Source organism: Pygoscelis adeliae, unplaced genomic scaffold (genome assembly GCF_000699105.1).
Source record: "Pygoscelis adeliae isolate BGI_AS28 unplaced genomic scaffold, ASM69910v1 Scaffold121, whole genome shotgun sequence".
NCBI lineage: Eukaryota > Metazoa > Chordata > Aves > Sphenisciformes > Spheniscidae > Pygoscelis > Pygoscelis adeliae.
Window position 1 is genome coordinate 8545607 of NW_008824359.1, and position 21725 is coordinate 8567331.

At 43.1% G+C, this 21725-nt stretch overlaps 1 protein-coding gene across 1 annotated transcript in view; it reads left to right on the top strand.

Annotated features, from left to right (window-relative positions):
- The window catches only part of KIF13B (kinesin family member 13B), a 141233-nt gene extending 121216 nt beyond the window's left edge, over positions 1-20017 (top strand). The window contains exons 39-42 of the mRNA XM_009319762.1: positions 955-1088; positions 10227-10289; positions 11834-12854; positions 15461-20017. Of these exons, the coding sequence (XP_009318037.1) occupies positions 955-1088; positions 10227-10289; positions 11834-12854; positions 15461-15753 (1511 nt within the window). The 3' untranslated portion in view covers positions 15754-20017. The remainder of the gene's footprint in view (positions 1-954; positions 1089-10226; positions 10290-11833; positions 12855-15460) is intronic.
- The last annotated feature ends 1708 nt before the right edge of the window (positions 20018-21725 follow it).

Here is a 21725-nt window from a genome sequence, read left to right on the forward strand (position 1 = left end):
GAGCAGTGATCGCTGCCCCCCGGCCAACTCCCCCCAGTTTCTGTACTGAGCATGACGTCCCATGGTATGGAATGTCCCTTTGGCCAGTTTGGGGTCAGCTGTCCTGGCTGTGCCCCCTCCCAGCTTCTTGTGCGCTTCCTCGCTGGCAGAGCATGGGAAGCTGAAAAGTCCTTGACTTAGTATAAGCACTGCTTAGCAACAACTAAAACATCAGTGTGTTATCACATTATTCTCACACTAAATCCAAAACACAGCACTACGCCAGCTACTGGGAGGAACATTAACTCTATCCCAGCCAAAACCAGGACACCAGCAAATACAGTAAGGCTGCTAATGTGTTAGAAAATAAGCAGCACTGGGTTTGGATGGGTTATTTTGCAGCTGATGTGCCTAATGTGTAACTGAGAGTGCAGAGATATATAGTAGTGATGTTTAGTACATCTAGCTAGGTTTTCTCAAGGGGGGAGTAATGTAGAAAAAACGGCAGCATGAGTAAGAAGAGTTGAATGCCCCTAACTTTTTCCTTTTTCTTAACTTGGATCTTCTCATCTCTTATTTCTAGTAAGTTTTGTGATTGCTGTTAAAATTGTGTGCTGTATGGACATCCTTTTTCAATTTTGTTTCTTGGGGTTTTTTTTTTCCCCTGCTTCTGCAAGTTATAAAGCATTTTATGCTTCGAATTGCAAACAACAAGCTTTTTCACACTATGTGATGAAAAAGATTTTCTGTATACTGGGGCCACAGATTAAGACCTACCCAAATTCATATGTCCCTTTTGAAGGAGGAGCAAGCACTCAATGCTTTTCCTTGGCTAATGCTTTGACCACTGGAAGGTGTCATCTCAGACTAAAATGATAACAGTTTTGTAATACTTTTTTAGGGGGTTTTGGGTTGGGTTTTTTTTTTCCTTTTCCCCAAAGCATAACTGTTCTCATTTTTTAATTTTTCCAACAGGTATTGGTAGCCTTGCTGCTTCCTATCTGAATCCTGTAAAGTCCTTTGTGCCTCAGATGCCAAAGCTGCTGAAGTCTCTCTTTCCTGTTAGAGATGAGAAAAAGGGCAGGCAGACCTCTCCCCTTGCACAGCAGGTAAAAAATGAAATCAAATAGGCTATGCAGTAATACTGGTGAGTGCTGTTAGACTTGCTGGCAAAACATATTTTATATGTTGTTGCAGTGCAAACCAGGCTTTTAGTCACAGTAAAGCCTTGTGATGCATTTCCCCTCCATTCTGTCCAGAGATAGTGGAGCTGTTTAAACTTACTGATACACTCAGCCCACTTGGCTTTTTTAAAGTGCCAAGTACACTACCAGCGTGATTTATGGTAATACCACTAAATTACCACAGCAACAATAGTGAAATTTATGAAGTGCACTTAGTGTTGTTTGTGTATTGCCAAGTGGAAAATGTAATTCTATTTTTAATTTGTTATTTCATACACCATTCCCCCCCGCCCCTCGCCCCAGCTCATGTCACCTTTTACCTGCTATGTACTTTGGACAGTTGCTTTGTTCGTTCTCTTTGTCTATTCCACATGTCAGAGAAGCATTTGATTTTTTTTTTTTTGGATGCTGTGTTGCAAAACTCCACCTGCTCTCGATGTGGCTTCTGTGCTCTGAGCAGTAGCAAATGCGTGGTCAAGCAGACTAGAAAACACTACTTTCTTTTAAAGAAAACAGATGAAATACAGAATCCCATTATAAATAATATTTTCGCCTTTATTTGAGAGTCTGTAGTTTATTTATAAAGGAGTAGTCCTGTATAGCGTAAGTCTGGAAGATTTAAAAAACTTATGAAGATAAATCTGGAGCCAGATCTCACATGTTAAAGTTTGTGGAAGTCCACTCTGTCCGTGCTTTGTTAACCGTCCAGCTCACTCCGCTGTCTTGTTCACTTGTCTGGAGTTCTGGAAGCACATTACCTGTTAACTGAGACCTTTCCATACCTCTTTACATGCAGAAAAATGTTTTAAAGGATATCTTTCTCAAAACAAAGCAAAACAAACCCTAAGAATCCCCAAGCAACTACTTGTTGTGACTGGATCCAGACATTCTATTCCGTTGTTTGCTACAGGTAAACTTGCTGTTATAAGACTGTCTGAGGATTACAGGAAGTTGTTTTGTCATTGTAGAAGTACAGTGAAATATTAAATAAATAGACCAAAAATAAATACACTAACACTTAAATATTTTTAAAAGTAACTTATGACAGACCTAGCACAAATAAAAGGAAGGCAGATTCAAAATATTTTTAGTTTGACTGTGGTTCTATTCTCTACAAAGTAATAAAAGGAGCAAATTTTACTCCCAAATCTTATCTACTTTAATTCTTTACATTTTCATGTTGCCTTTTGCTTACAACAGCCTTAGTGTTGAGACTGGATTCGTAGAACCTTACTCATCTATGAAATTTAGAGAATTAAAATTAAGGCAGTGGCTTTCTTAAAGGTATTCTGGTATTGAAAGATGCAAATAGGTGTTCTTTACAATTGCAGTGAGAGCCTTTCACAACTTCTTGAATTCTTACTGAATCAATGAGAGCTGAGATTACAAACGAGGTCTAATTTCCTGCCTCTAGTCTAACCACCTGTTCCCACTCCTTCCTACTGTTCGAGATCAGTCTTGTATTATTTGTCTTGAAGTCAGTTTTTAAACTACAAAGACATCTATTTAAAGATATTTTAATTTATATTATGGATTACTGTGGAAACTCAAGTAATCAGATCATGATCGCAACAATTTTTAATAGGGAAAATGCTATTTCTGCTTTGTTTTAAAAAAAGAAAAAGCTAACATATAAACAGGAGTGTGTGATGTTGTTATGCTTGGTTGCATTGGAGAGCAACCTAAGTTTTTCCATGACCACTGGATCTGTATAGTTAAAATGAAATCTTAAAATTACTTGCCACTTTTAGTTTTGTAACAGAACAAGTCAGTTGTATTACAAATACACCTCACTGGTTTGAGAGGTTTATAGATATTCTTCGCAGCTCTATCAGTAAGGAACCAGGGCTTCTTCACTCCTGTTAGCAATCACAGTGCATAGAAGAGAGAGCGAAAATTGAAGGAACTGCTACAGAATTAGCTACAGCTGCTTCTGTGCAGCACAAAAAATAAATACGTGCTGTTGTAGTGAGTCTGGCTTTAAGATCATAAATATCATGTCTCGTAATCTTTCTTGCTGTTTCTTTATAATGGCCTGATGATGCAAATGTGGCCAGAAGAATTTAACCGGTGGCGGTGATGAATGGCCGTTGTACTCCGTGGATGATGGGGCTGTTATGGGGGTCAGTGTTTGGCAATCAGCTTTAACACCTTATCGCTAACCTGCCAGAGCGAGACAGCAAGCTAGTAATTTGTGCATAACTGTAGGAAACGATGCAATAGAGAGGACACAAAAAATGATATTTCTGAGTCTCAGAAAATACGGAACACATCTTAGTTCTGTGGCAGAATAAAACTTTGATACACAGTGGCAGGGGGCGTAAACGAATGTGCAAGGTGAGTAGGTGGGAAACTACAAGAAGTATAAGGGGGAGGCGAGGCCAAAAGGATTTTTTGGCTGTAATTGCAAAGGAATCTGACCGCTAACTGGGAACTGATGGACTTCTGTTGCCGTAAACAGCAAATTGGGAGAGCTAGGTTCAGGAATAGAAATGACTAAAGGAATGCTTTACAAAGCAAATAGAAAGATCTAAATCATCCTTTCCTGGCTAATCGCAAACGAGCAGATGCGTAATAACAGGTTTTTGAACATAAATACCAAAAAGCTAAGGGGATCACTTTATTACTTTCTCCTGGTTCATCGAACAACTACAGTGAAAGAGAATTTCCAAAGTTCTTGTCAAGCTCCCTTTTCAGTGCATATCTGTTACATTATTTGAGAGTACTTCATTATCTAATGTCATTAAAACCTGTTCTGGAAAAATGCTGGTGAACCGTCTTGAACTAGATGGCTGGCCCAGCTGTTGTATTAAATCTCCAATATGTTATAGTTAAATTATCAGGGTTAGATGACTGTACGTCTCTGCAGAAAGCATCAGATTTGATTTGTTGCGCCTTGTAAGCAGGGTCTCAGGGCTAAGTTGATTTCAGTGCTTTTGAGCATCATTTCCAAGGGAGCAGTACTTAACCTTCTTCCAAGTTTATAACTGAAGTTAAGTTCGTCACGACCAAGCAGCTCGCTGAGTGGACGCGTTACCGCATCTCTGATTCTGTGCGAGTAAACAAAAGATGGAGTTCCGATCGCTTGTTCTGAAAATACCTTTTTTTATTTTAGCAGCTTTTTATTTCAATCATACGCCGTTGCTTAGGCTGGCATCAACCTTAAAGTGAGCACATACAAAAATTATCTTAACAAAATGGTCTTTCCCGGTGCTGTTTTTTGTTTATAGTCAGTGGTTGCCTGAGTTTCAGAAATGCAGAGACATTCCAGTCAAGGTGGTGGCAGCTAACAAAATTGCTGTCTTTGACCTTCTGATGCAAGTTTAGTAACTAATCTGGAGAATAATGAACCGCAATTAATGAAATCTGCTCTCGTATTCAAGTGTGTTTCTCAGACAGCACATAAAATAATTGAAAGAACTTCCTGCTCTCTAATTAGTTAGATTGAATTAATTTGGCATAATAGGATTCTTTATGTAACTAGCAGAACGGCTTCCGATGAAGCTGTTTATGTACCTAAAAGATTGGTTTCTGATGAAGCTGTTTATATACTTTTAAGTTAGAAAATGCCTGTTTTCTCCATTATCTGATGCCTTTAAATTAATTGCCGGTAGTCTGTAAATAAAAAAAGCCAACAACTTAAACCTTTTTGATTGCTGGAATTGCTTTTTATTTTCCAAGTCCGTTCTTGAAAAAGCTTAGTATCGCAGTGTGCAAGATTTAAAGCCTTACCAAACCTTATTGCTGATGGGGGAAAAGTTTAAAATACTTGCGTAAAATATGCGACTGGATGGAGAATCAGTGTTTCATCTATCTGTGCTTAATTATATTATGTACCTGCTCTTGAAGCTTGTCTTTTTTATTAACATGCTGAGGCTTTCATAGTGTACACCAAGCAGAATTACTGTTCTTTACCTTACGACCCTGTTGATCTCCAGGAACTGCCCGTGTAATTACATTTTAGGGCATCATTGGGTGCTGACATTAAAAATGTACATATTAAATTTCAGTTTCTGTTTTTTGACATTGCTGTGGCAGAAGCACATTCCTCTGACCAATGTGCATTTGGTAAGTGGATTTTGGTCACCTTCATACTCGAGAACCTTGTTGGATGCTCAGATGTCTTTTTGTTAGCACATGGCTTAAATGAGAGATCTTGAGTCACAGCTATGTTAAAAAAATAATAAACTATTTGAATTTCCATATGCTAATGTAACTCATTTTTGTTTTGTGGTACGGAAATGCAGACGTGTGACACATGGAGAGGGCAGCTCTCAATTTTTTCTCTTTCACCTTCTGATGCAGACGTAGTAATTAATCTTAAAAAATAATGAAATGCAGTTAATGAAAAGCTATCTAAACAGACAAAAGCTTTTTTCTGGCAGTGCATTAAAAAAATAACAGTTTCATGGATGTGCATGATGAATAGTATAATGGCTAGAACTGACATTCCTTAATCAAATGTAAATATTGTGGCCTCGGAGAACCTTTTTTTAAAATCTCAAAGGCTTTTTTTCAGAGTTTCAAATAAAGAATCGTTTGGATGCTATAATCAGCATAGCTCAACAGATCCTCTGTGGCCAGCTGAGCTCATATGTGTCTAGTTCTTGGGACTGAGTTGTTAGTGTTTTGATTTCTTTCCGAGTTCAGTTTTCGCTATCATCCTCATACAAATAGTTTTTAATGAGAATGAGTATGGAAAACTGGCTTTTAAAGTTCTTAGAGCAAACCACTGAAACTTCTTTATGAACTAACTTGAAAATGGTTATGAATTACCCTTTTAATCTGCCCGGACCTAGGACTGAAGTAATTTAACTGCATAGAAAATGGTATGGTTAATTTTGCATAAAGTATATTAGAAACGTGGAATTCAAAAGTATGGTTACAGGCTGAAATGTTCCACATATAGAAGGTGGAATAAGAGGGTTTTGTTTGGGTTAATATTTAAATGCACGGTGTCTTCAGAGAAGAAAAACACACACCAAAAAACCAACAAACTAACTTGTACTGGGTTTCAGATCTCCTTTTGGAATGCAGGAGATGTTATATTTGAATGATTAATGACTTCAAAATGATTTTAAAATTGAGGGCAGAGAGGAATATTGTTCGGGGGGACCTTTTTAAAATGGATTCAACTTTTTTGGCTATGTACTAGGGGATTCAGAATTCTTACTGCATTGCTGTGTATGTCTCGTGAAAGTATTTTATCCTGAGTGCTCAAAACTGATGTAAATCTACATTTAATGAAGCAACTGTTATGCCCTGCTGCAGAAGTTTCCAATAGCTGCTTTTAAATGGTGATGTGACCATAATACTGTCAGTGTGACAGTCCTTGAGCTCAGTCACTCCAATCTGCGGATGGTAAAGCATAGACAAGAGCAGTGGAAGCTTTCTGATAATGCCCTTTTAGGATTGCATCAGCTATAACCTTGGCTAGACCATTTCTGGAGCTTGGAGGATAATTCTTGTACGGGTTGGCCCAGTCTGTTCTGTTAACTGCCACTGAACTTGCTGCATATTAGGTGTTAACACTGAAGGATTTTCATCCAGTGACATGAAGTCAAAAGGCTTTGTACTGAAGTCATCGGTCACCATGGTCAGAGGCGTTTTACAAAATGTTTAATGACATAGAAATACCAAATGTGTTTTTCTGAGCTCATAGAAGAGGTTGCCGTTATATATATGTAATATACGGTACAAAAAAGAGTTCATTTAGGATTAATTTTGGTGCCTCTCTAAGTGCAGTGAGATACACACTTGCTTTTCCTGGTCAAGCTCACCAACATACCAGGTTGCTCTCCAGATTACGCTAATCACTAGTAACTACATGGCTTTTGGTCACCTCAGAGTATGTGCAAACTGACCTCTCATCTGACCAGAAAATACACACTCTTAGAAATCCTTATAAACTCACTGCACAGAGTAGCAGCTCTTAAGAAAAAGACAATTTTTGTTCTACAAAGATTCAAAGATACTTTAAAGTTAATTGCTTTCATGTTCTCTCTTACTTCATATTTTGTCAGCTTGGTTGAAGAAATTGTGCCAAAAATTATCACTTTAAAGGGTCATGTTTTGCCATTGAGTAAATATATGTGTCTGGTTTAGCAGTCGCTATCTACAAACGTTTAATGACAGAATTTGGCTCTCGATTCAGAAATATTTTTCATCCAGTAAATGTCTTCAGAGATAGTCAAACACATTGTTTGCAGTATCTCCCCCCCCCAAGTAACTTGACTACATTTCATAACAAAGATTTGTTTTAGTACCCTTGCTGCCCCAGTGAGGGTGTTTCTGCCCATCTGTTTCTTGTCAACGCTAAAGTTGGGCAAGTGCCACTTCTCATAATTGCTTTTTTCTCCATGTTTTTCTAAACATTGCTTGGCAAAGTTATTGTAGTTTTGAGATTTGTCATCCTTTCAGGGGGAGAACTTGATGAGGAATGATTAAAGTGTAACGGTTTTCTTTCTTTTGCTATTTGATATCAACTGGAATTTTATGTTTCATGGATTTACAGGCTGTAAGACTGAAGGTTTTTGAGAGATAAAAAACCCAAACAAATGCTTTCCTCTGTTTATTTGTTTTAAAGGGAGAAAAGGAAATCAAAGGAACTGAGAAATATCTTTAAATACTTTTTCTTATTCCAATTCTGAGTGCTTATCTCTGGATAATTATACTAGACCTCAGAGCACTTCCCAGAGATGGCACGTATACTGGGAGAAAATGGGGCAAAAAGATCAAGTTGTGTTGTGGTGCCAGTGTGAGAGCCTGGAGCTGGCTTTAGCTCGTGATAGAAGGTCTGCTGAAAAAGGCTGTTTCCCCTGCTATATCAGATCACAACAGCAGTGTGGAAGCAACAAGGACAGTGTTTTTCCTTTGCGCGACCTTTCTGAGATGCCAAAATGCAGTGCTTTTAGCATTGGACCATGGAGATATTTAACTAGGATAATTTGAATTCAAGAGCCTTGGCTTCTCACTGAGGTTCAGCTGCACCTCTGCAAAAGGTTTAAAGTGCTATATGCCTAGGGATGTAAGTGCCTGCCTAGGGATTAGCCCTAATGCCTTGTGACTACAGATATTTTTTTCATTAAAAGGTGATATTTAATAGCTTGGCTTTGCACTCCCAAGGTGGACCAACCCATGGTTCATAGATGGTTGAAGAGGAGAGAATAAGTGTTCTGCCAAATACTCTGCTCCCTTTAACACCGTGATAAGCTTCTATTAAACCTAAAATTTGCAGGGTTTTCTCATAAGAAAGTTAATCCCTCTCCTCTCTAGTCTTTGTTAAAGTGAAACACTTGGCTGTTATGACAATCAAGTTATCCTTGCATGTCTGAGTTAATGCTTCAGGACGAGTCAGAGTACTCACGCACCTCATTGCTCTAAGCTGTCTCTGGACTCAGTCACAAGTCAGTACTACGGTTGTTTTCAGGTTAATACTTTTGTCTTAGAAGATTGCTGCTTTATTCCAAAGGAAGCTGAAGTTCTGGAGTACGAGGTGTCTGAAAACCACTGGATCACGAGCCCTAAAGCTGTGTTTATTTTTAGGCCTCGTTGATTTGTTCTGATTCGGGTCACCATCTGCTTCCTGGAGCCCCAGTGCATGTCCTAGTAAGGATCTCAAAATGCTAATACCTTGTGCACCCGAAATAGAGCCAGTTTGCTCTGAACCCCACTTCAGTGGTGTACTTTCAATTAGCAGGTTTAATGACAAGCAAACCCCTCCTCTCCTGCTTTCTTTTATTGAACTGAAGCTTTAATGTCTTTAAAAAAAATGATTTTGATCCACTGTGAACCTGTTGGAGTTTTTGTCCGTCTTTTGTCTTTTTATTTTTTACCTTGAACAACCGTGTTTTCATTTAATGCCTGGCAATCTCTGAATAAATAATAGCTGTTCCTTTCCCCCACGTTTATTTCTTTTCAAGATAGGATTGGTCATATTCCTGCTTTACTGTACTTAGAAAGGATGCAAGAGAAGAGTACCTTACTCTTCAGCTGGAAAGTTTCTGTTCTTTAAACAGATTGTTGAATTCTGGAAATAGCTGTCTCGGAGATGAGCGCTGCCTGCCTATTGCTACAGAAGGAGTTCTCAAGTCCCTCAGAGAAAAAAAAAAAAAACAAAAAAAAGACAGAGTCTCAATTGTATAATATGTCGCCCTTAAAGAGCTCTTTACCTGAAAGTATGAACCTGCACTTGCAGTACGTTATTTAACAGAGCTAAAGAGAGTTGTTTCTGCCTTTTTCTGCACTCTCCTTTTCTTCATGCTTCCCTTTCCCAAGGTTCTCCATTGAACTGGTCAACACTCCTGTGTCAACAGTGCATGACAGCCCAAGCTGACAGCTTAACCTGAGATTTATAGTCAAGTGTCACAATTTGCTGTTACAGTCTTAGGAGAGTGATTATTTCAAATATTGAAAACAAAAACCTGAATACAGAGCAAGCGAGGGACATGTATTGTCAAAGCCTTCATATCAAACCCTGTGCTATAAAAGAGAAGATACTGTTGAAACTGCGAAGTGGTCCTTCTGACACGGGACCGGTATATTGTGATTAGCAAATAGCAGGTGTAGTCTTCACTCTAGCAGGCAGTGGTGATGCCCTCTTTGAAAAGAAGATGCACAGATCTTGTTTCTGGCTTCCTCCTTGAGTTAAAGTGAACAATGCCAAAAGCTAAACTGAATTAAGATACTGGAGATGGAGAAAGAGTTTGGGAGAGGGACTGAAGCTGGGGTTTTCACTAGCCAGACCAGCGCGACCTCAGACCTCTTCGTCGTCTGGTTGCTCAGCGGTCTCTTTGACTGCATTAAAAGGAGACTTTGTACACTGTGAAATTGTACTTGTAGCTGCTTAGGCGTTAAAATTCTGGGGTGCCTTGGTTAAGGTTTTTTCCCCTTCGGAGTACGTTGTCAGAATGCAATAAAATAGCAGTGCTCCATCCCTTCGTGACAACGGTTTGTTTGCGATTCCAAAATTTCAAATGTAAGTTTTAATGTTTACCAGTTTGACAATATTTAATCCTTTAAGTGAACGATGCTCTGGGTTTTTTTTTTTTTTCATTCCTGCAGGCTGTCCCACGAATTATGGTTCAGCCTGCCAGTATTGATGCCAGCGCTGGAAGGGTGAAACAGGTAAGCACATCCCAGGATGTGATAATACAATTTGCATATTCACATGCCTGGAAACCGGAGGTGGCAAAAGCAACTGCTGGGATAGCTCCTTAAAACCTGTTGCACTTCTACTGTTGCTTCACTGTGAGACAATTAAATGCAGTGTGTGTTGCTGTGTTTTCTTAGGTCTTGGTAAAATCTCCCCTTATCGCTGGTTACACTTTTATATTTGAAAGCCTGGTTAATCATATGACTGCTTAACTAGCTAAAATTTAGCTGTTTTGCCGCTTTAAAAGGCAAATTGCTAGGCTCTGACACTTCCTATAAGCAGAACGTGTCTGTTATTCTGAGTGTTGAGCTTAATTCTCAATTTTATATTTCAAGCCAATTCATGATATCGGCGTGAAAAAAAGGCTCTTGCTAAGCTGGAGAGAAAATAGACCCTGTGATCTCCTACAGTTCAGCAGAACTTCAGTCTTACGAATAGCAAATCAGCTTTCTCCCACTGTGCTTTTATTGTCTTAGCAAAATGTGTGTTATCTGAATGCTTAAAAGGGAAAGCCCAAAGAAAGAGCAGAGCTCCAGAGTCCACGTGTACACCACCCTCTCCATAGAAAAGCTAAAAATATGTCTTTAATCCACAGGAATATTTAAAAAAAACTTTTTTGTATTACCGTTCACGTAGCAGTACCAAGCTAGCCTTTGGTTCTGAAATTCCTGTAGTTCAATCAAATCCCTCTTTCTTCAAGTGCCACTTATGTTTCCAATGGAAAAGGCACTTCAGAATAGGTGAAAATCCTGTAGTTTCGGACACGTTGCCACTAGATGGGATAAAAAACAAAATTTTGAACAGTAAACAAAAATGTACACCTGAGACTTAAGATAGGATATGTACAAATCTGCTGTCCTCCAACCACTTTTTTTTTTCCCCCTTCATATTAGAAGCCTCTTCTCTCCCTCCCAAAGAGATTTAGAGACATCCTAATCTTTTAGAGTACATGTGGTGGCAAAAGATATTGATCTATCAGATTTAGTAAACTTTACAGCCAAGAAATACATCACTAAAATGGGCTGTTAATCTCACAAGGTGCAGTTAATTTCATACTTTGAAAGTGTGTGGTGCAGGCGGCATTGAGGTGGGAATGGCTTTTGGAAACGGGGACATAAATGACAGTTTAGTTGGAGAGGCATGATTTATCAATCCTGAGAGTTAAGCCAAATAACTGTGAGAGACTTATAGATCATGGCTGTTTCACATTTCATATAAATCCTGCTATTCAAACAGAAAATGACCATTCCTGTAATATAAATAATTTTTCAGTAAATATTGGAGAACGTATTTCTTTTAGTCGACACTTCTCTTATTAATGGAAGAAATGAGCTGACAATCCTACCAGGTTTGCAAAGCTGACTTCAGATCAGCTCGCACCTCTTGGAGATTGCAGCTACACAGGGATTTAGATAAGCTGGTGGCCTTAGTACTTCCCAGAGGCCTTGTATCTGTCCTTTTAGCCCAGATATTTTGGATAACAGAGCTCCACGGTCCCTGTCCTCTTCTGTTTCAGATTAACCAAGAGGAAGTGGGGAAACAGCCATTCGAAACTGCAGTGCAGACGTCTGAGGCAGACAAGAGTCCGGAAAAGACACCCAAAGTGCCTTTGCAGCAGCCCACAGGAGACACCCAGGTGCAGGACTCCCAGGAAGGACCTCCAAGTCCTCTGAGTGAAGCCTCCAGCGGGTACTTTTCTCATAGCGTCTCGACAGCCACCCTCTCTGAAGCCCTTGCAGCAGGAAGCGATGCTGTGGCTCAGCCAGGGGGTCAAATGCCTGCAGTGAGTGACTTCCCAGCTCCCGCTGTGGCTCAGGTCTCTTCTTCTGACGTGCCAGGGCACTTGGACGGTTCTTCAGAAAGCTGTCTCAGTACTAAGAGAGAGAGTCTACCCGCCTTCAGCCTTCAAAGTGCTCACACGAGACCTAAAGACAGCACTGAAGTGAATGGAAATGATGCTTTGAAATCAAAATCTTGCGCATCTCCTGTGACTCAAAGCGAGCAGGCAAATGATGCCTCTGTAGCCACTGATGCAAAAACCTTTCTTTCTACCTCCACTCCAAAGAAGGAGTTGTTATCCAAACAATCGATGGAGTCAGCAGGACACGCTAGGAAAAAAGAAATGGCTTCTGGGTCTTCAGAAGTGGGGTTTCCCAAACCACGGATTCATCCTGACCAATTGTCCCAGTCCGGCATTGCAGCCTCCCCCTTCAAAATCCAGAAAGTCAAGACGTCAGAGCTGAAGTCCTTTACAAGCATGCTGGGGACAGATCCCACGTGTTCACTAAAAGCAGAAGAGCAGCAAGGAGAAAAGAGCACGTCCGCTGCCCATGGACTGAACCATGATGGATCAGACGCGGCAGAAGAAAAACTGGAGGAGACTTCTGACTCCGAAGATGCCAATGAAATTCCCGAGTGGCTGAAAGAGGGAGAATATGTCACAGTTGGCACAAATAAGACGGGCACCGTTAGATATATTGGGCCCACAGACTTTCAAGAGGGAACATGGGTTGGTGTCGAACTGGATTTACCTTCAGGTAAAATATGATCTAGACCGGGTGTAAAGCAGATAGCATGTTAGAGTTCGCAGTGTTCATTTTAATGCTACTTTTTGATGAGGGGGGGGTCATTAGCATTGGGTGCATTTTGAGAAGGGAAATATAAAAGATCTTTCCCCGCTGGTAATCTTTTTCCACTCTGCCTTTGTAAACCTAGTCTCACTGACCTCTGACTGAATTGTGTCCCTTTTCAGTCATTTCATTGGCTTCTTACAATGGAGGTAGGAATCAGGATTGCTTTTGCAATGCAGCTCGGTAAGTATGTAGTTGTAGGAGATGCACCTTGTGTCTAAAGAGTTCTCTTCTGGACTTCTGCTCTGAGGATAAGAGTGTCCAAAGTGCAACAGGAGTTGTGGGGTTCAAATGAGCAAAGGAACATTTAGGCTAAGTAAGATGCAAAGTCTCCTGACAGGTTACCTAGTCTCTCACAAACTGTTTTAAAATAAGTTGTAAAATTACAAAAGACTATTTGTGTGTGTATATACCTATGTATATGAAAACCAGTAGGAAATAATCATACATTGACCACCCGGACATCAAATTATTTAAGGTTTCTTTCAGCTTCTCATTTGTCATTCCTGTCTGACTCTTACCTGCACAACTACAGACTTCCCAGAATTTAGGCTCTAATACATACTTTTTGGAAACCAGGGTGCTGTTCCTGGGGAGGCTCTGTTCGTATGTGCCGTTGTAGCATGACACAGAAAAACAGTGACTTCAGCACAGGCCCTTTAAAGTGAGAGAGATGAAAGGAAGATGACGGCTGGCGTTTGTTCTCTGCTGGAGCCCCAGGCTTCATAACTCCCTTCCTCTGCAGGTTCACGTCCACTTTCATGGCACGCGTTTTCTCCAAGAGTAGGCAGGATTGGGGGAAGGCAGGGCGCGCTAGTGGAAAATTCAAGAGACGAGCAGTAGATACCACTGCCTTTGATAGTAAGAGGGTTTGGTTTACCAAGGGCACGTAAAGCTCCTTATTTAAATCCTTTTAACCAAGCTGTAGCATTCCAAGTCTGCAGGGCAGGCTCTGTTTGGTGAATCAGCACGTCCCAGGGAGTTGCCCGTGCTCGTCTCTGCTGCACGCTTCCCTGGGATCAGAGCCGTTCACCAAGATAAATACGGTGTCAAGGATCCAGAACTCCCATTAAATGAGCAGTTATCTTCCCTGCGCATGGTGTGCTCATAAAAGCTGAACTGGATGGTGTGTTTTCAAGCTGGTTTCGGAAAACTGTCTGGAGCTTGCCATCCCAGAAAGCAAACTGTAGCTCTAATCCCTTTGAAAGTTGTAGACCCGATTCTCAGTCCTGAATTCGTACCTTATTTAAAAAAAATAAAAATATATATTTACAGATTCATTTCCATTTTGGAAAGTCACCTTCCCTCCCTGTCTGGCTACTCTGGTCCACAGTGCTAATTCTGTTAAGCTGTTTGCACGTACCTGGTAAACATCAGCTTCACTGTTCGTGGAAGAGTCGAACGGCTACGAGATTTTTGGTCCGTCGAGGACTCAACTGCTGATGTTGCTAGATATTTTTTTTTCCCCCTTCTGTTTCCACAGTGATTAAGTCCCTGATTTGTTGGAGCATAACTGGCTTCTAGCACATCTGGAGCTTCACTTGGGAAATACAGTCACAAACTTGTATCTTGGTCACGCTACAAACAGGGATAGAAGTCCAAGTCCTTGGCCACGTGAGGGTGTATTGGACCCAACGTGGTAATGATGGTAGAGAGAAGGAAACACCCGTAAAACAAAAGGGGTGACCTTTATGTCATTTAAAGAGCTGTTGTATCTTTTCACATTCCCTTTACAGATGGGAGCAGTCTCTGTTGCGGTACCCAGAACAGCGATCGTGAGAATTTTAAATGATCTAAAAGGAGAAATAGATCTCCACAGCATCAGTGTAAAGAAATGAGTCTTTCTGTTCTGTGGAGGTTTTATGACATGGAAACAGTAACTCTTCTCAACTTCAGACACTCGTCAACTCAGAAAACCAAAAGCTCTTTTAAATGTCTTTTTTCCTTCCTTCCTGATAGTTTGCTAATGCATCTATTGCTGAACTGACTATTTAAGGCTTTTTGGTGAAATTAAAGAATTCCCCTGAATAGCAAGCGGGGAGGAAGTAACTGTCTCCATGCAGTGGCTTTGCTGGTGTTCGGCAGTGAAGCGTGCTGGTGTCACTGGAGCACAAGCCTGCAGCTAGGAGCCACCCGAATCAAGTCCAGCCTTCTGCTGTTGCAGGCAGCTGCTTCCTCTAATCTTATATCAAGTGCAGATATAAAACCAGCTGATGGTTTTTTTTATCTTCACTCCTGAGGGAAGGCTGCTCCCACTTCTCTACTCCTCTGGTAGCTGGAAGACTCGTCTTTATATCAATAAGTGTATCGATCTTCAGATTTGTTTGCTCTCATACCAGCTTTGCTCCCTAGTGCCCATAGTGCTCTCTCCTCCTGGGTGTTTACCTTCACAGTCATTTTCCATCTCAGCATTTTCTTCTTGCTTTCTTCTTCCAGTGTCCTCCTAGTAGCACGCCATATGCACACAATAAAAGCCATTTTGTCTATCATCTTTCTTTCTCTTCTCGTCAAAGGTAAGAATGATGGCTCGATTGGAGGGAAGCAGTATTTCAGATGCAACCCAGGCTACGGATTGCTTGTGAAACCAGGCAGAGTTAAAAAGGCCACGGGACCAGCGAGGCGGCGGAGCACCGGATTGAGGTTGCAAGGAGGAGCCGCCGCCGAGAACAGGAAGAGTGGCAACTTCTCCGGGTCAGCCTCCAACCTGGCTTCGCTCACAGCCCTGGCGAAATCAGAAGGAGGATCCACGCTGCGACCAGAGAAGAGCCAGAAAAATGCGGAGAACAGGAAATCCTGGGCAAACTGAGACAGCCCTACCCAGCGCAGCAGACACCGTGCAACGCAGCCAGGGGAGCAGGTCTTCTAGCTTTGGGAAGCTAAACCAACCATGTGAACTTCTAGTTTCTGGCAAACACTAATGAAGGGTTTTTTCTCTGCTTTGGGTGATTGACATGTTAATTCTTTGCCTTGTCACGGTGCTGGATCTACATCCTTCGTTTCCTGTTACAAATTGCGACGCTTCAGGGTATGACTGATGGCAGCCGGTGAAAGCTCGCGGCGGTGGGTGGGTGTAAGCTCTGCTCTCTTCCACCTTTCACAGAAGGAAGAGATGCGTAAATTGTTCAAATTATGGCATGGCTTTCCAATAGCTACAAAATACTACCCAGGCACCAGTGCTTCTCTCGGTGTAACCGGCAATTCTAAAAAAAAAAAAAAACCTCCCCAAAATAACAGTTCTTTTCTAATTTCATAAGAGCTGTGTCCGTATCACATAACACGTGGTGAAAGGGCAAGGTTATAACGATTCCAGACAGGCAGAGAAGCGGACATAAAACTTTATTTGGAAATAAAGAACCCCCCAAACTCCTTTGTTTAAAAAAGCAACAGCTCCTTGGTTTTGTGTCCTGGGACCAGTGCCCGTTTTGATTCCTGTCCTGTTGTCCCTCTCTTCTTCTGTGGAAATCAGCACAATCTTTCTGGCTGATTTGTTGGGAACGGGAGAAGGCCCATGACCCGCTCTGTAATATTTTTGATCCCTTCTTTTTAGGGAAGAGGGGAGTTGAGCGAATTTGCTGTCTGTAATCTGTTTTAACGCGTGCTCTCACCATGACAGGATCCCCTCTCTCACTTGCCCCAAAGCGGCAGGACCTTCTTCTCGTTGGTTCTGTCCTTTGGGCCAAGAGGACTTTTGCAGAGATATCAGCACTTAAGTGCTTCGATGTTCCCACCCAGCCTTTGGAGACACTATGCAAAGCAGAGGGCCGCTGTCCTTGTAACGGGATTAATCCAGTCTATTTATTTTTATTTATTATTTTAAAATATGAAATGTTTGCGCTTTACAATCATCCACCGCCCGACGTTGCACAGAGGAGCTCTACTAGCACCATACCGAGCGTCGATCCAAAGAGGAGGTGCCTCCGTCGCCAGCTAAACCGTCCCAGCGGCACGCGAAAGCAAACCCGGCTGAAGAGCTGAAGAGTCGTCCCCAAAACAAATCTCTCTTGAAAGGGGGAGGTTTGGGCTGGCTTTTATAAAACTTGATTTTATTTTTGGTAACCCTTGCTAGTTTTTAACTGCCTGTGGCACAAATTACACGTTACTGTACACGTGTGTATATTTACGTGTGCAGGTATCTACGTACATACGCTCATTCTCTAACAGATCAAGAACGGCCACGGACTCTCGTATTCTGAGCTGTTTCTATCTTGTTTAGTCATTACGGGGGGATTGGACAGCTTGAGCAATAGACGTTTTATCTACGTGGGGAATATTTAGGATGCTAAATTAATGGTGAAACTTTAATATGTGTCTAGTCGCCGCCCGTGCTGCACGTGGGTATCTAAGTGCCTTACCCATCTGGTTCAGAGGTCCAAGGGAAAGATACATTGTCATCAAAGGAGATAGGGATGCTTAGCGAAGGAGATAATTATGCTGATTTACTGTAATTAATATCATTTATGCAGAAGGAATAAAATTAAAATAGAAACTAATCTGTAGCAGAAATAAGTGGGATGGGTTACAGTGCAGCATGCATAGTACTGCCAGGGATTCGTGTATCCTTTTTGTGTACCTAGTTTCAGTGTTTCCTAAATTTTCATAAAGAAATCTTAATATAAAATGTACAGACCAGCTTTTAAAGATATTTTTAGTGTACAGTTCTTCCTCCTTTTCCTTTGCACGAAGCTCCTGTCCGTTCAAGCCAAGACGATGGGAGAAATTTAATAATGAATAACTCAGACGCTAAAATCCTGGTTTTTAAAGTTGCAGCTGTTTTTATAGACTTGACTCGTGCAACAAAACGACGTTTCGTTTTGGGGTGTGACGGGTCTTACTGATGAAAGACCGCCCGCTGATTAATACGATGCGTCTTATGCTGCCTTGTAAGTTTTCTAAAACCCATCTTTACCGTTTTTCTACTTGCACTTTGTTCTGATGTGCTGCAGAAAGTCAGCTAATGTGAAGCAGCCCCCTAACTGACAGTTGGGGTTTGTTATTTAGTCTCAGCATTTCATTTACGGGATTTAGGGATGTCTTTAAAGCTTCTCGATGTTTGCTAGGTGGCCCCTTTGGGGGAGGTATGAAGGGAAGAACCTGGCCAAGTCCTTTTGGAAGCCTCTTTTCTTCCACCGCTGTCTCTGAAGACCGGAGTTCTCCGGGGCCAATGTAAAGGTACCCAAGTCGCAGGAGCGGAAGGGTCAAGCAAAGGTAGTTGGGTTAATAGTTCACTGTTTATGCTACCCACTATAAATTCCTCTGGCCGTGTTTGTACTACAGCTCTGACCGCGTAGGGACGTATTTCAGTGTTTGCACATCTGGAGCACGTGGTCGGAGGCTGCAACCGGCCGATACGGGGGGTGGATTTCCTCTCCCACCCGCCCTCGGTCGTGTTACAAAACCGTGCTGTGCGTATTTAGAGGGGTGTGAAACGCGGTTTGAACGGGCCATACTTGCTGCCTCCTCTAGGATAACTTGACCTGGAAGCAAACGTCTTCAATATGGCTGGTATGTTTTCAAACATCAGTGGACGATGAGCGTGACGAAGTGGCTCTGCTGACAGAGCGCCCGGTTGACTTTGGTGGAGGGAGGATTTTACTCGTAGCCCTCTCGGTTTTTATCGTCTCGTTTGACTTTTGAAACTAAAACTCTCCTCAAATCCCGCCCTGACACTGGCCCCAGAAATGAAGCCACCCTAACTGACTCACCCCGATGCGGCGCAAGCTCCAGAAAGCCAAACAAATCCAATCCGGCCGTGAGGACGCTCTCAGAGGACTTCTCTGACTCCCTCCTGCTCACCCCAGCTTTCCTGAGCACGTGAGGCTTCTTCTAAAGATATTTTCCAAGATTTGGGCACAGTGAGTGCACATCCCTCTACTCAAAGCCATCTGTTACTCTGCGCCAGCGAAGCCAACTAACCAGAAAACAGTTTAAAACCATACTGAAGGTAACGTATGCTTTTTTTTTTTAAATTGATAACATTAGAAAAACTCTACGCTCAGCATAAAGGAGGAGGTGCTCGTACTGGAACTGCTCAGCAACTGAGGCTGGCGCGTTAATAGCTATGCATATTTTCCAAGACTTTCATGCACTTTATACAGGGAAGAAGAATATTTAATGCGGGAACTGTGATTTGTAGCGAGTATCTCATCTCCTGTGTCTGCTCGGTGGTGCAAGCTCGTTTTCTGGATCCCTGAACCGTGGATGCATCTCGGATTCTGGGCCAACGCAGAAAATTGCGTTGGTTCGTAGGAAACGTAAGGGTCCGAACCCGTGTCCGCAGCTCTGCGGGTCCCTTCCTCCACACGGGGTGCGGGCTTTTGAAGCGTGGTGTCGTTTGCTCCGGGTCAGCCAAGAGGAGGGTATTTTTTTGGAGGGACTTCTTTGGGTTTTCTCAAACCAAGCCAAGACTCTTTCCTGTGTTACGTCCAGCGCTCATGGTGTTTTGATCTCTGTGTCCGAAATGATACCTTTTCGGTTCGAGGGCCTTGGCTCTTCGCTGTTTAATGATGTCGTTTAGTTGAGGAAAACTAATAGAAACAAGTTCTGCGTGGTAATACTGCCCGAGTCCTTAAGAAGAGAGTTTTGTCAGTGGTTGAGATGGAAGCTGCCCATGAGGCGGGATGTTCAAGGCCTCTTTGCTCTCCTACGAACCAAGAAACCCCCCTCGTTCCTACCCGTCGGTCATGAAAACCTGCACGAAATGAGCTTGGGTGTTGTACAGACCTGTTTGTACGGTAACGGAGCTGTTGAAGAGTCTTTTCTGTGTCGATGCTTGTGTTGTCCTTACGCTGGTACTGCCGGTTCTTTGCACAAGTTCAGTTTTCGCAGTGCCTTATCCCTGGGTCAGCAACTAACGCAGCGAGGGGCTGGATTTCACGCCGGCCTCGAGGCTGCCTGGCTTTTAGGAGAGGGAGATCCTCCCTAGTAAGTAAAGGTGCAGACTGGTCACACTACAAAATACTCTTGAGCTGGGGTCACAAATAAGTGTCTTGTTCCTTCATCTCCTCTATCCATCTTTGCTTTGGTTTCTGCTCTCTCCACCCTCCTCCTAAACCACCGTCGTATTTTTCACCCCCGAGAAAGGCTCGGCTTTTGCCGCTCTCTGCCCGTGAGCCCCCGGCTAGGCTGGGTTCGACTGGCAGCGGAGCCTCCTGGCCCAGCCTGGCTAAGCCTTGTCCTGGCTCTGGCGTCCGAACGCCGCAGCGGAGAGAACAGGGACGTGGCCTGGGGCTCCTTAAACCCAGCGAGGGGGCGCAGAGCGGTAGGGATGCGTTAAAGACATTTCCCCTTCACCGGCCTTACCCGCTCGGTAGGAGCGGTGCTTTTGTTCGGCAGGAGAAGGCAGCTGCTCTCCCCCTCGCTTTCCCCTGCCAAACTGATTTTGAAGCCGACAGGGCAGCCGCGCTCCGAGCGGTAACCGGCAGGGTGTGAATCGACGCGTTCCCGCCTCGCTTCGGACAGCCTCGTCTTTAGTGCCGTTCCTCCCCGCGCGCCCCAAGCGTGCTCATTGCAGCCGACGTACGTTTTGCTTTTTCACCACCGTTAACGTCCGCCGTGCCTCGGGAGAGCCTTTTCCAGCTCGTCTCTCTGTTGATTTCTGTAAATGTAGTGGGTCTGTATATAAAGGGTGGCTATTTACGCTGTGGTATTACGTGTCGATCAGTGTACTTTAAATGAGCTAAAATCCAAAGATACTTTGTAATGAGCTGTAAAGTTTTTAATTATTTCTGTACAATACTAAATTACTGTAATATTGTATTATACATGCGATGCAGCCTGCAGTACCTAAATAAACGTCATCTTTAGAGCCGTTACGGCTGCGCTTTGTTAATCCAGTTTGTGTCACCAAAAGGTTTCGGTGCATTCGCAGCCCTACGATGGAGCGGCATTGCTCGAGGCTGCCGAGAGCTGTTTCAAACAAGACTTTGGCCCTGTTGCCTGCAATTTAGGGACCTTCCCATCGATGAGCGGAAACCCACGGCTTTACCTTCCCTCCGTCCTCCCTCCTCCTTGATGCTCAGGAAAAATAGCACTTTGCCCGCAGCCATTCGGGTGTGGGAATCCTTGGCGCAGACCGTGGCTCCACGGAGCTATGCTGAGCCACGGGAGGGCTTTATCTGATACCCGTGTTCCCTATCGTGACGCTAAATAAGAGCAGGTGGAGGTCTGGCCGTGCTCCCCCCGTGCTCTCCAGCTGGCGGGCTTCAGACCGGACAAGGGGTTGTCGCTGCCGGCCCTGCCCTTAGTCGCTGCAGAGATTTTTCTTTCCCCTGTGGGCTGTAAAAACCAACTGCTTGCAGCCCCCCCGGACCTGGGCGAACTGCCGCAGTGCTTTGGGGGCAGGGAAGGCGGACGGCGGCTGGGATGGGGCAGGTTTTGCCGGGAAACTGCTTAAAAAAATCCAGAAAGCGGCTCGTGGGGAGGGAGTTGGGATGCAGATGGCTCCTTTTGGAAAACCAGATCGGGCTGGACTTGGTGCTAACGCTTATTTTCATAGAATCCTAGAATCATTAAGGTTGGAAGAGACCTCCAAGATCATCGAGTCCAACCGTCAACCCAACACCCCCATGCCCACTAAACCATGTCCCTGAGCGCCTCATCTACCCGTCTTTTAAATACTTCCAGGGATGGGGACTCAACCACTTCCCTGGGCAGCCTGGTCCAAGGTTTAACCACTCTTTCAGTAAAGACATTTTTCCTCATGTCCAATCTAAACCTCCCCTGGCGCAACTTGAGGCCATTTCCTCTCGTCCTATCGCTTGTTCCTTGGGAGAAGAGACC